Below are 13,770 nucleotides of genomic sequence, written 5' to 3'. Positions count from 1 at the left end.
GTGTGTGTGTGTGTATAATATATATAATTCTTTATTTATAATTAACTATATTACTCAGAATATAAAACACAAAATTATTATATAATGCCTTGTGGATCTCAAAATCCTCCAGGCACTCATTAAGCCCTTAAAAGAAATTTTCCTGATGTCCATACATATACACTACAGCATACTACTTTGTTGTCTACTAGGAGTTTCAATGTCAAAAAGCATTGCCCTTGTTAATTACTTACATTATGTTGTACAACGGTAATAAAATGTACTTTAAATTAATACAGAATAACCATTTATCTTAATTAACATCATCTAATGAATATACATAGCTTAAGAGTGTACACTGCAAGTTTTTAAGATATAATATAACATAATACAAAATAAAATATTTTGATCATAATTTTTTTCTCTTCAGTAGCAATACACAGGATTTTTCAGATCACAGGCACCGCCGCATACTTTGCCATATGGCTTTTGATGCAATCAGCTGGCCACTTGGGCATAAGTAGTTACGATTACAGACCATACGACAATTTGCCTCCCTTGTGGTTTTATCTCAACCCAAAGACCTCTTCATATGATCTTATAAGCTGTTCAATTCATATAACGTAGTATATAGGCATATGATACTGTAGTTCAGATTGATCAGTGAAGTATCTTAATTGGCGAAGAAAAGGGCATGTATGGACTTAAGCAATCTCTATGTCATAGCTTGTTTTGAAAACATGAGGTTTTATTAGAAATTATGGCTACAGAGATTTAAGAATACATACAAGCCAAGTCTGTTTAATTTTCAACCTCAATTAAAGACATTTTATTTATATAAAATGCTTTTTAAGTCTCTCCTGAATTGTTTGTCGCCATAGTAAATTATTAACAAATTAAAGTTTTAAGCATAATCACAGAATTGTAATTAATTATTTATTTATATTATTGATATTCAATTTTCTTAACTATATGCTAAGTACAGGGAGGTAAATATAATTATGCTTTCTGATATAATATGTCATAAACACAAAAAGGTGTTTTAAATATTTTATACAAACTAGATTAACATTTTAAATTATGGTTTTTCTGGTGACATACACTTTCTTGGATACTTGCATAAAATGCAGCCTCATTGAAACTTCAATGAAAAATGTCCCCTTTAATTTATAAAGAAGATATTTTTCTAACCTTGTTGTTAAAGCAAAGTAAAGTGCAGATGCCAATACTAATAGGCATAGTGAATAAACATTATTTTAGTAGCATTTATCATTCAAGGTTCTATGGGTCACCATCTCTGCACAACCTCTACGCTACTAACAACATGTCTGCTTTGATTTGTGACTCCAGGTAGAGCGACAGTGGTTAAGATTTGCATTCCAAAACCCGTCAATGGTAGATCTGGGATTGAAGAACGGGGAAGGAGGTGAGGGGATGGAAGCAGTTAGGTAGTGTAAGCAGGTTGTTTAAATAGGATTTTTTTTCCTGTTTAATATGAAAAAATGGTGACAACAATGATGAATACAAAAGGGGCAGCACGGTTTAAGTAATGGGGCTAATGTGAGAGAAGCAAGTCCCTGACTGGGATGAGGATGGAAGCAAGTCCATGGCTGGGGCGAGGATGGAAACAAGTCCTTGGCTGGAACGAGGATGGAAGAAGTCCTTGGCTGGGGTGAGGATGGTAGCATGTCCTTGGCTGGGCCGAGGACGGAAACAAGTCCATGGCTGGGGCGAGGGTAGAAGCACGTCCATGGCTGGGGCGAGGGTGGAAGCAAGCCCATGGCTCTGGCAAGAGTGAAAATTAGATGATATAAATATGTCCCTTTCCATAATAATAATTTTCGACTTATAGAGTATATATTGTAGAGACCTCTATGCACTTAACATTATTACCACCGGTTATTGGATCTAGCACATATGATAAAAATACTCAGATCCCTGAGCAGCATTTTGTAATGTTGCAGTTAGTAATCAGCACATTTTGTGTTTGAACCTACTAGAGACAACTGTAGGTCAGGGGTGGCACCAGCTGGGGGACCCAGACCCCTGTCGGGGAGAAAAACCACAATTTGTCAGGGAGAAAAAAAAATATGTTTATATTTTTTGGAGGCTTATCGCCTCCTGGAACACTTTCAAGAGATTTTGAGCCCACCTTTTCTCGTCAAGGTCCTCGTCCTTGGACCCTCCGTCAGCCAAATCCTGGTGCCACCACTGCCGTAGGTTCACCCTCTGGATTCACACATGCCAGGACCCTAAATGCCTTACCTAAGGACACAGCAAGGGATTTTGAACCTCTGACCTCAAGTTTGAGAAGCAAAACTGCAATTGTAGTATGAAACCACTCCTAGATGCTTTACATTCTCTTAATAAGCCATCTTGTCTGTTGGTCAAAGGACTTGCCAGACCTCTGTATTCTTTTAGGAAAGGTTGAAGGTGGATAGCTACCCTATCGTTCACCTCCTGGATTCACCCATGCCAGGATCCTCAGTTCAAATCCTTTCAAACTCAGAATTGTTATAGTCAACTACAACTCTTCTCCCTAAACTTTCACTGGCAAAACTTGGGCCCAGTGGGAAGTTCAGTTATCTAATATATTGAACAGGTTCCCCAGTATAAACAAAACAAAAAATGAATGAATCACCTTGGTAAGCAATTATTAAAGTTTTGACACTCTAGTAATATAATTTCCCAATAATTTCACCCTATTGATGGGACCCTTCAAAAGGTTTCCTCAAAAGTGCATTAGAATTGCTAGCCAAGTTTTAAAAATAACAGACAATTGCAAGACACCAGTTTGCCTTGTAGTTATTACTGTATAGTAAATATATAATAGTTATTCATATCAGATACCCAGACCTAAACAGAAATCACTAAACCACTCAGCCCTTTACAAATCAGGCATCAATGCGGGCATCAATGCGGATATCAACGACACTGCCAATCATGTTTATAGGTTGTTTTTTTTTTACAGTAACTGCATTATGTTGAATGGTTACCATTTTGTTAATATAATTGAACTACCTTCATTTGTAGCATAACATTTATTTTTTCAACATCCAAAAAAGTCCTCTGGCCAATTACAGGAATGAATCTCTAAAAAAGGCTTAATGAAATGGAGTAGATTTTAGTTGTGAGAAAAAAAAACAAAGTGTCAAAGGATTTGACCCAAGTACTTTACATTTAGAGGGTACACATGAATTGCACAATTAATTTAATTAATTCCAATGTATAAAATATTGTGGTTGGGAGTATCAGTTAAGTTGAAGCTAAATTTATAAGAAAAATGAGTAATATAATTCTAATGTCATTACATTTACCATTACAAGAACGTGCAGGTGTACTTCTATAATTAATTGTCTAATACAGGTTACATTTAGTTCAACACATGAAGGGAGGAGACAGTGCTGAGAGGTATCTTTAGGCAGAAAGAGCTCATTCAACATTTTCAAACATTATACCAACAATCCATCCTCCTACAATTCGAACTTCATAAATCAGTTTGAGATACAAATAAAAGCAAGCCAATAAAAAGAATGGCAGCTACCAAAGTAGACTAAACTAATTCCCCCCAAAAAAATTTCTTTGGTATTCCCTCAATGTTCCTAATTTCATATCATATTCCTTCTCCCATCACTTTAAACACCGGAAGCAGGTTTAACGAGCTGTAAATTAATAATTGAACAATTCATACTCCTCTACACACAACAACATCAACAAACGTTAGCCAGACTGCTAAGTGCCGGTCGCAAAGTCATCATTTCACGCATGAATGCTTCAATTCATGTGCTTTTGAACAAAACGCTGATTTCTTCCTCTGTAACGTTTGTTTTTACGGAATTGTATATGTTTAAGCATTGAATTCTAAGAGAAGGCATACCTAAGTATGGTGTTACACTGAAGCACATCAGTCAATGAAAAGGTAGAAACACAGGATGTTTGTACTTAGATTAGACACTGGATGAATGAAAAAAAATATTTCATGAACACATGAAACTGTGTTAATAACGTACAAATAAATGTAAAATTTTGTCAAATTTATTTAAGTTTTAGGAATGTATTAAGATTTTATTGGGGACATAATGAGATTAAAATATAAAATCTAAGTACTACCAAAAATATGGGGAAAACAATGTATTTTATGAATTCTCTGACTGCGAAATATTATCGTTAAATGCTCGCGATTATGTCTGATCAATATAACACACATTAAAATTAATTACAAATCATTAATTCTTTTGTGAGGAAATCAAACAGAAAACGTTTGTCGGCACCAAGTTTTTAACGTTTTGATTGTTGTCTGATTGGAGTAATTAGATTAAATATTTCCAAGTAAATAACTCTTTAGAAAAAGTTATCTCAAGTGTAAATTAGATCACTAGAAGACTGATGGTTTTTAAAGTGGCCTTATAACTAAATCAGATGACAATTAAATGTACAATACATCCAACCATTCATTTAGTTGGCTATAATATTAGGCTACCCACTAAATTACAACAGAAGACAGGATTGTTATATTTTAACATGCAGGGAGGATTAATAGAAACTTCTGGTGTGGTCTTCCGGAAGGGCTACTTTCAAAACAACAGATGGTAGCTAGAATGTAAATGTTATTAGTGTTCAGCTAATTTGTTTCTAGTGTTCTATAAAACCTGAAGAATCTAATTATCACAACTGAAGAAACTAATTATCACAACTCAAAATACCAACAACTTTGTTGAAATTATATCATAATAACAATAAAGAAAGAATTTTTCTTTTATGTACTTATATATCATAACACAACACTTATTTTTCTAATTTTTTTTTTCAATGGGTTACTGCTAGCAACTCACATAAATGTTTATGCTTTTAAAAGTAAGATATTCTTAATACCTATAGAGGTACTGTAAGAAGAAATTGTCTTATTTGAAATATCATTAATAATATTGACTATGTCCTCTGATTGTTAATTAACTTATCTTCAGAAGTATCGACCAGTGCTAATAAAGGCTTTTATGAAGTCTTGACAATAAAATCCTAGAATAACTGAAATAAATTAGTTTTTAACAATGACTAATATCCATTTTTTTAAACATTATCTAACATATTTGTAACATAATTTGGTCATGAAAATAAAACATTTTAAATATTATTTTTATTGATTATTTTTATGAGATGGAGAGTTGGGTATATTGTATTATTTCTTGGAAAGAATTTTAGACGGGAGGGAGAGATAAAAGGAAGATGTGGAGACAGTTCAGGCCTTCCATAGTGGTTGCAATAAAATTGAACATGCAATTTAGTGAGGTTTTCCATCATCTTCCAATAAGCTTGTTAAATTATGTGTCCTTCCGGTGATTTATTCTATGAATACTGTACAACATAATATTTGTTGTCAGGTGACTGTAAACATAAATGTACAAGGACCCATTTGGAAAGTAGCTTTATGACATAATAGTTATTTATTGCTTTCCATCGATAGCTGAGGTAGTCAAGTTTTTTCTATTGCCATCATTGTTAGCCCTCTTATCCAGAGATAAATGTGGGTGAGGTCATGCATCGTGCGAAGCACCGACCTCTATAGGAAGTTATATGTGTCATGGTGGGAGGTGCTACACCATTTTCTTTTCTTTTTCCTCTTCCCCTTTCTATTCTTTTCTTCCCTTTTCTTATATTTTTTTTTTTTTTTTTTTTTTTTTTACGGGAAGGGTTCTCTCCTTCTTCCTCTTTCTATTTTTTCTTTTTTCCCCATGTCCCCATGTCCCTCTCCCGCCTTGGATCCACTCCTGTGGAAGAATTGTGCACAGAAAATATCAAATTAGTGGTTTGTTTTTTTTTTCTGTAAATCCTTTCACGCATTGTCCTCGGACAGCCTTCTATAATACCATTATTACATACTTGGCAGAAGAATTGATTTCCAAACAAAATCTAAAGTTGCTATACTGTAGGTTCAAATGTCTTTGAACCCATTCAGAGCATTAACCATTAAGAGGTTTGTCGAAAAGTAGGCCTATAGAAAAATATATTTAATATTTTGATCTCAAAGTTGATCAAATTTGGGAGTATGTCTTTGACTCCAACTGAGTCGATATAATTTCATTTCCACTTTGATTCAACTTCAAATAATTTTACTTGAGTCACCTAGTACTATTAACTTTACGTTAAAGTGATTGTTTTTTGAGGTGGGAGATTCCACCATCGCATACCTATAACTCTTTCTCAAAGATTTGTAAAAAATAGGTCGCTTTAGGTTTGAAAATCATATGCCGACCTTCATCTTCAGATGGCGTTTACACTTCTTTGAACCTCAACACCAATATAATTAGTGCAATTAGGATCTGAAGGCAAGATGATTTCCACAGGTTCACTCCAGATATTGCAGACCCATCTTAACTGTCTCATGCTTTTATAATGTGCTGGAATGGTCTTTCTTTTCTGAATTTATGGTATATGGCACTCAAATTCTGGTCAGCATTAAAATATTGTCATCATGTTACTTCATATTCCTAAATATGAATATACATTATACTACTATACTTTTTCTGTTATTTTAGTTACATTTTTATAAGAATCTTTTCATATTCTTTCTTTTTCATATAAATCAAAATAAAGTCATTGAAAACAACCTAGTTTTATTATATCAATAATGTTCGTGACATGACCAGAATCAATCTGTGTTTAATCAATGAGACCTATACTGATTTATACCATGGCAGTTGACAGGCCCGCCAAGACTGACACAAGCTACTAAAATATAGCCAATTCTTTGCAAGAAGTTTTTAGCATTTCTGTCTGTGTTTTCCAAACGTTAATATTTCTTTCCTCTCGTCACCGTACTGGCAACAGTTTTAAACTGCAGACAATTACTTCAGATGAGATAAATTAAACTTTCGCTAGATACATTCTTGTGGAATTAATTTTACAAGTTAGAAAAACGAGATTTGAAGATTAATAGCCAAGGGAAGAATCATAGCGTCTATTGATTTTTGCAAGGTACTAAAAAGGAAATTATCTCCTAGTTTGTACAGCCACAATATACTGGAATTGGTCTCAAGTCGTCAGCATTTCCAAATCGATAGAACTTCCGTAACATACTCACAACATACCATAGTTAATTTGATAGTTTCATGAGAGAAAAAAATGAAAGTGTACCAATAATGATGCCATTAATTAGAAGTTAGAATTACTGTACAAGTCGACTTCATCTTCCATAAGTCTGCAGTGAGTAAAGTTACTTAATTTTGTCTCCTTAATATTAGCTTCAAAGCTATTAACTTACTTACTGATATATGACAGGCAAGACTGATGTTGTTTAAGAGATTTTTAAATTCAAGATAGCTGTAATGTACTACAATCTTTTATTCATTCATGACGCAAACTGAATTTGATATAGATATAGAAAATGTGTTAATTGGCTCAATGAAGTAAGAGATACCATATTAAAATCCATTGCCGAATAAAACTACAACCGTTCCTTTATATCTTAAGTTTTTAATTTCCATTAAGATAATACCCTTTCTCTATACTTGTTGGAATTTTTTACATACTTATGTCATTGGTAATACTGTAACACAGAGAGTTATAATTTCTAAACAAAATTTCATTCAATGTGTTAATTATCAAAATTCTCATCTTTTAGCTTTACTAAGTTTTACAAAGTAATTTTTTATTATAAAAAATTCTTGATTGAGTGTCATTAATTAATTATCTCGTCATGATAAAAATAATCTAGAAGTTTGGCAGGAATTGAACCAGGAACCCTGAATGTTCTAAGCTGGGCAATGAACCACTTAACCACAACTGATTATGAATTTTCAATTCAATCTTCTATTCATCTTATCTCAACATCTTAAACAACTGTTTAGATGGCAACAAACTATCAAAGCATTCAACCAGCTTCATCAATATGAAAAATATTTTGATACCTATATCATATATCGGAGATATAATAACAGATCTATCACGCTCAAGGTATTCATTAACCCGAGGATACTCCATAGAATACCCCACCTGGTGTTGTGACAAGCAAAACACAGCTCCTAAGAGGCTAATTTGCCAGCCAACTTGAGGTGGCAGGGGTAAGTGGAACAAGTAGAGTATGTACAAGGCACGTTCCATGTAAATCTAATTTAAGGTTTAGATTATCTCACACCATGCAGTGACATCTTTAGATGAGATGCTTGTATCCTATGAATGGAATGACTAGAAAGAAGTCAACGACATTAGGATTAAACAAATTTATCGTAATAAAGAATTTTGCATAATTCCTTCTATATAATTTTAATTCTTAAAAAGGAACAAGATAAAATAAAAGTAAATGGATAATAGCTTTAAAGTAACTACTGTAGGAAATATGGAAGTGAACATTTATACTGGCATCGGAAGAGCATCTTTGTCAACATGTCTGTACATGTTATCACCATTTTAGTATTTAAAAAATTGAAGTTTTGTAAGTACAAAACCAGGGAGTACTTTAGTTATTTGTACCTGCCACTATTGATGGATCTGTTCGATTACCTTTCCTCAACTAATTTTCAGTTCATCATGAATAGATTTATAAATGCTAGATCGGATGAGATAATTGATAATTGGTCATTTTAACTATCACTTGGATGAAAAATACAGTTGCCCCCTGATTGGGTGTGAATATAAATCAGCCCATTAATATAAATACCAATGAAGATCTATGGTACACGTCATAACATGACTCATGGCTATCTCTTTCAAATGTTTCTTCCCTATAGATCTAAATATCTACGTGCACATCATACATAACGTGAAAAAGACTAGCAGGGAGTATCTGGAAGACTAGGTCTGTGAGCTGGCTAGGTTATTAATGAACTATTCATATTTTTGAGTAACTTTATGCCACGTGCAATTTACACACGAAATGTGCATAATGCACGCATAATGCATGCATCATGTGGAAGAGTTTGGCCAACAATTTCTGATCTAGATTCACAAGTTTCATTACCGGTAGTCGAGTAAAGAACTATTATTGGAAGTTAGTGTAATATACCCTGCAGACATGCCAATGCTTATTTGTCTTTAATGTAGCGTCATGTGCAACAGAAACAAAGATCGTTCTCAAAATATCACAATGTTTGCACATGTGTACATTACAAGATTTTCTGCTATATTAAATTTTGCGGTCATGCAATGTAAGTAGGCCCCATCCCACAAATTCAACATTGATATAACTGTCCAAATTTAGCACTAAAGGATAAAAATAGATGTGATATAAAAATGTAGCAAATAAAAATATATTAATTGTAATATCGTAGTGGAACTATAGTACAATAGATAAAAGCTTCACAAGGCTAGTGGTAATCAGTTCAAACAATTACTATACTCCATTTGGAATGAGTGCCTGCACATTTCAGCCGAACAAATTATGGAAAACTGGGAAACATCTACCATACAACTTCACACAATTAATCACCGAATGAAATGGTGATTTTTTTTTAAACATGAGCACAACAACAAAGCGATTAGTAAAGTCGTTGGGTCGGAAATAACAAACAGTCAGATAAGTATCTTACATCTGTTCATATTTTTTTCCTGAGAAGGTAACATTTCCTGTGAAGTGGCAACATTATATGATGATACACTCATCTTGCCTTGCTAATCCCTAATTATCTGTTTACAGACATAACAAATCAAACTCTCTTACTTGTGAGTGAGGTACCAATACCTCAGCATGTACAGTATCGCAATGTGTCTTTGTGTTGATATTTGCTTAGCTGGCAAAGTTCAGTGATTTCTGTAAACGATACTGTTGTGGTATCACTTCATAAATAATTAACTACTGATTTAAAGGAATTACAATGCATGATTAAGTTAATTAAGGGATTAAATTATACAAATTAATTATTCATGTGAATAATATCCATTTATACCATAAATATCATGCTTGTAACCAGGAAACCAAGAATCACACAATCTCCCATGGAATATAGTTCTGCTCTAACACAGTAGCTGAACCAGCGGGAGTTCAGAGGGAGAAATTCCCCTCCCCCAATCCTCATTCACAAAATGATCCCTAAAAATAAAACACATTCAAACAGATACATTTCCAGAAACAGTAACAAGATATATTTATCCCCTCTTGTATTAAAATTGAGTTCCATTTGGATTAAAAATTGATTCTCCCATTACACAAGCTGGTTACAGGCTTTATTGATGGCTGATACTGTACATAATGAAATAGCACTTTCACGTGCAGTCACAACCACAGTTAACAATTCTGTTAACTACAGTAGTTCTATTCTGTGGACTGGTTAACAGTTCAGTTGGGCAGATAGTTCAGAATTCAATAAAGTGCTAAGTTTTTATTCAATGCTTCTTATTAGGCTTATGAAATCTTATTGACTATATATAATTTATTGTGACAAAAGTGCCAATATTTTTGGTATTAGTAAAAACATCATGAATTGCTTAATATCCAATTTATAGTAGGTTTATTTTAAGAAGTATTGTTGATGTTATTTCAAATTATTTTTTATAGTGTTATTTATTATCACAGAAAATATTTTCTTAATTTTTTGTTTGAAAGTTATTACAGAAACATCTAAATATACAAAGCAAGAAATTTTGATGTTGTATTTCAATGTTCAAATTTATTCTTGTAAAGCTTTAGCTACTACTTAATTAATAACCATTAATAATTAATGTCCAATGGAAGATTAAGCCACTTAACAAGATCAACAAGTAAACAGACCATTACCAAGCGCTCCACCACTAATACTCTGGATATAAGCACATGGCTTTATATAGGTCACAACTAATGCCCTTGTTTCTATCATTAAACATCAGCTTTACTAGTTGCATACACTATTAGTGAACTGGGTTAGGAAAAACAAAGTGTATTGCCGAGTTTGCTCAGAGCCAAGGCAAATGGAGCACAGTATTTTTAGGGCAACAACCTACACAGTGCTTCAAAGCAGTTCATTACTTTCAATAATAGGCCTACTATGGTTCTATTGTACGTATTAGATTCACTATCTGCTAATATAATTTTCAGATAAAATAACTGGCCTAGATAGAATGGATAAACCTAATTTGAAAACTTCAGCATTCAGTTTAGATATAGTGCAAAAAAATAACAATTTATAACAAGGTAGTTATATAGATGGAGGATGAAGATTTATAATGCGAGGATGTTATTAAAGACAGTCAGGTAAGAGATGGAATTATAAGTGGGTAAATTAATAGCATTCATTTTTATAGCGAGATAACATCTCAAGTAACCATCGATTCCTAGACACTGAAATGTTAAGTTTGTGGCCTATTTTAGTCCCAATGCCCAGAGTACATGTGTCGTCAGTATCTGGCGCCACTTAAACAGACCTTGTGCGGCCTGCAAAACGACATGACCAGAGGCGCGACGTTGATACTTTTCAAATGACATCTCACTGCGGTATGCTATTGAATATATCGTCCAATTAGAATGAATGTTGTAGAAACATAAAGATAAAATCAACGGTTTCATGTACAGCCTATAGCAGAATCTCGGTACATTTCAGCAAATTCATTTGAAAGGTTTTGTTAGTTATTCGTACGTCAAACTTGTTGGCGTAAATAATTTATGCACTCAGCCGTGACCTGCTTATTGATGCATTTGTTCCACTATACATCCATCTTCTGAAGATTATTCTTCGTAAAGTTTATTCATTTAATCACTTATCCAATCAATTTTCTATCTCATGTGCATGTTGTTTCCTTATTCTTCATTTGCTCACTCAGTTTATTTTTATTCTTTATTGTTTACCTATAAACTTATTTTACAAACAAAATCAAAGGTTTACAAGATTTTTGAATATCAATCAAACTAATAATCTTGTAAAATGTTGAAGATCAAACCGATTATCATTGGAAAATGTTGTCCTACGTAGCTGAGGTATATAGACAGGTCAAAGGTTTATCATTCTGATATCACTTAAAAATGAGTTAGATAAAAAGTTAAAAAATGAGAAACAAAAAAAACTTACCTGAGCAGGTGTTTTCCTGAAGTTCGAATCCTGCCTTGCATCCACAGCTTCCCCGTAACAAAATCCACATACCGTCGCTTTGGCATTGATAAGTAGGATCATGGGAGCCGATTCGCTCAGTGTTTTCTAAACACGTCCCGGTAACACTCACCAAAGATGTAACTTCTGACCCTGTGATTGTTTCAGGGAATCTTGCAAGTCCTGCAATAACTGACGGACACTTGATGTAGTAGACGCGTACACGTAAAATTGCCATACAAGCACCCTGATCTTGAAATGCAAGATAGAATCCATTTTGTGAAACAGGTCCAAATACTTCATCGACTGTATTTCGTACATCATTCTGCATTGAAAAACGCCCATCTGCAGCAATTCTGCGGATCTTAGTATACGGAGGAGAATTCCATGAGGGTGTTGTTTCAGTGGCGTAATCTGCATTAGCTTCTATGTAATATAAATCAAATGTTTCTCTGCACGATAACACAAGTCCATCATTTCTGCCTTCGCATGATGACATTGTGAATTCTATCTCCACATGAATCCGATTAGCACCTGAGCGATGCAGGTATGGTGTGCGAAGCCAAAAGTTTTGACTACCGGTACGACTGAGTATTGCACAAACTTGGTATCGTCTTTCATAACTTGCTCCAGTCTCAACCCACTAAAAAAAATAGATAAAAATATTATAATTCTAATAGCATCACAAAATTCAATAAAATAATATATTATTTTTTAAATCTTTTATTTAATATAAATTGTATAGTTATCTTATCTTTTTAATACATTTTTACCAGCATATATATTCACCTAAACAAGATGGTAGAGGTTAAACAAAATTAAGTGAATGATAAACAAATTCACATAAAAATAACAAATCAATTATATATCAAACTATATATATAAAGATTATAAAAATAAAGATATAGATAGTCATACAACTATGCAAAGTTAAAATTTTAAAACCAAAAAAATTGCATAACAAGAATGTTCTGTACTAGATGTGTTCTAGATGAACACAATAAGGAACAATCAATTCTGAGACATGGGAATAAGAAGCTTACAGGATCCATTATTATGGATTAAAGAGAATTATCAAAGCACCTGGGATTTACAGATTATCTAGTATAGAGTTGAGAGTGTTCATCAGGGATTTGAGTCAAATGGAGCAAGCTTGTTCATGATGTTCTTATTTGTTTCTATTTGTTGTTCACTTTGTTTATAATTATTTCTTTATAGTTTTCTTTATTTTTTCACTTTGCTCAAGACTTTTATTTTCTGAATAAATCCCAGTATTAAGGCAACTAATTAACCATCAGTTAGATTTCCAATTATTTGTAATAATTAATGAAACTAAAGTAAGTATTTAGTATGAACACTTTGCATAAATCACTAATTTTTTGGTTTTCTTGCTTTGTTTGCCCTTTCTGTTTCATATCTAACAGTATACTTTTGTGAAATTCTCCATTCCCATAATAAATGTTGACATTGTTAATATAGATTATATATATTTATATTTAACTAAATTGTAGAATTTTTGTTTTGTTTTTTTTCCCCAATCTTTGTAAGTATAATAATTAAGTAATGTATCTATATTATTTAATGTTCAGCATGTAACTTTTGTTTTTGTATGATGATAATGTACAGTAATGTGTTATAAAATTAACGTAATTGTAAGTTTTCTCATGGCCATAATGAAACACAGCATATATTCATTGTTTTGTGGATAAAGTTTTACTACTACTACTACTACTACTACTACTACTACTACTACTAACCAATGTACTATGTACTATAATGATAATAGCTATCCTGTTAATGATGA

General features: G+C 32.9%; 1 protein-coding gene across 2 annotated transcripts in view; it reads right to left on the bottom strand.

The window, feature by feature from the left end:
* Window positions 1–2,936: 2,936 nt before the first annotated feature.
* LOC117101826 (ephrin type-B receptor 2-like) overlaps window positions 2,937–13,770 on the bottom strand; it is a 36,778-nt gene continuing 25,944 nt past the window's right edge. For both annotated transcript variants that reach the window (XM_033241921.1, XM_033241920.1), the window contains exon 3: window positions 2,937–12,609. In XM_033241921.1, coding sequence (XP_033097812.1) covers window positions 11,920–12,609 — 690 coding nt within the window. In that variant the 3' untranslated portion in view covers window positions 2,937–11,919. The remainder of the gene's footprint in view (window positions 12,610–13,770) is intronic.

This window comes from Anneissia japonica, unplaced genomic scaffold (assembly GCF_011630105.1).
Source record: "Anneissia japonica isolate Jap-2015-1 unplaced genomic scaffold, ASM1163010v1 scaffold4988_len2956909_cov206, whole genome shotgun sequence".
Lineage (NCBI taxonomy): Eukaryota > Metazoa > Echinodermata > Crinoidea > Comatulida > Comatulidae > Anneissia > Anneissia japonica.
This window is presented reverse-complemented; position numbering and strand designations above follow the sequence as displayed.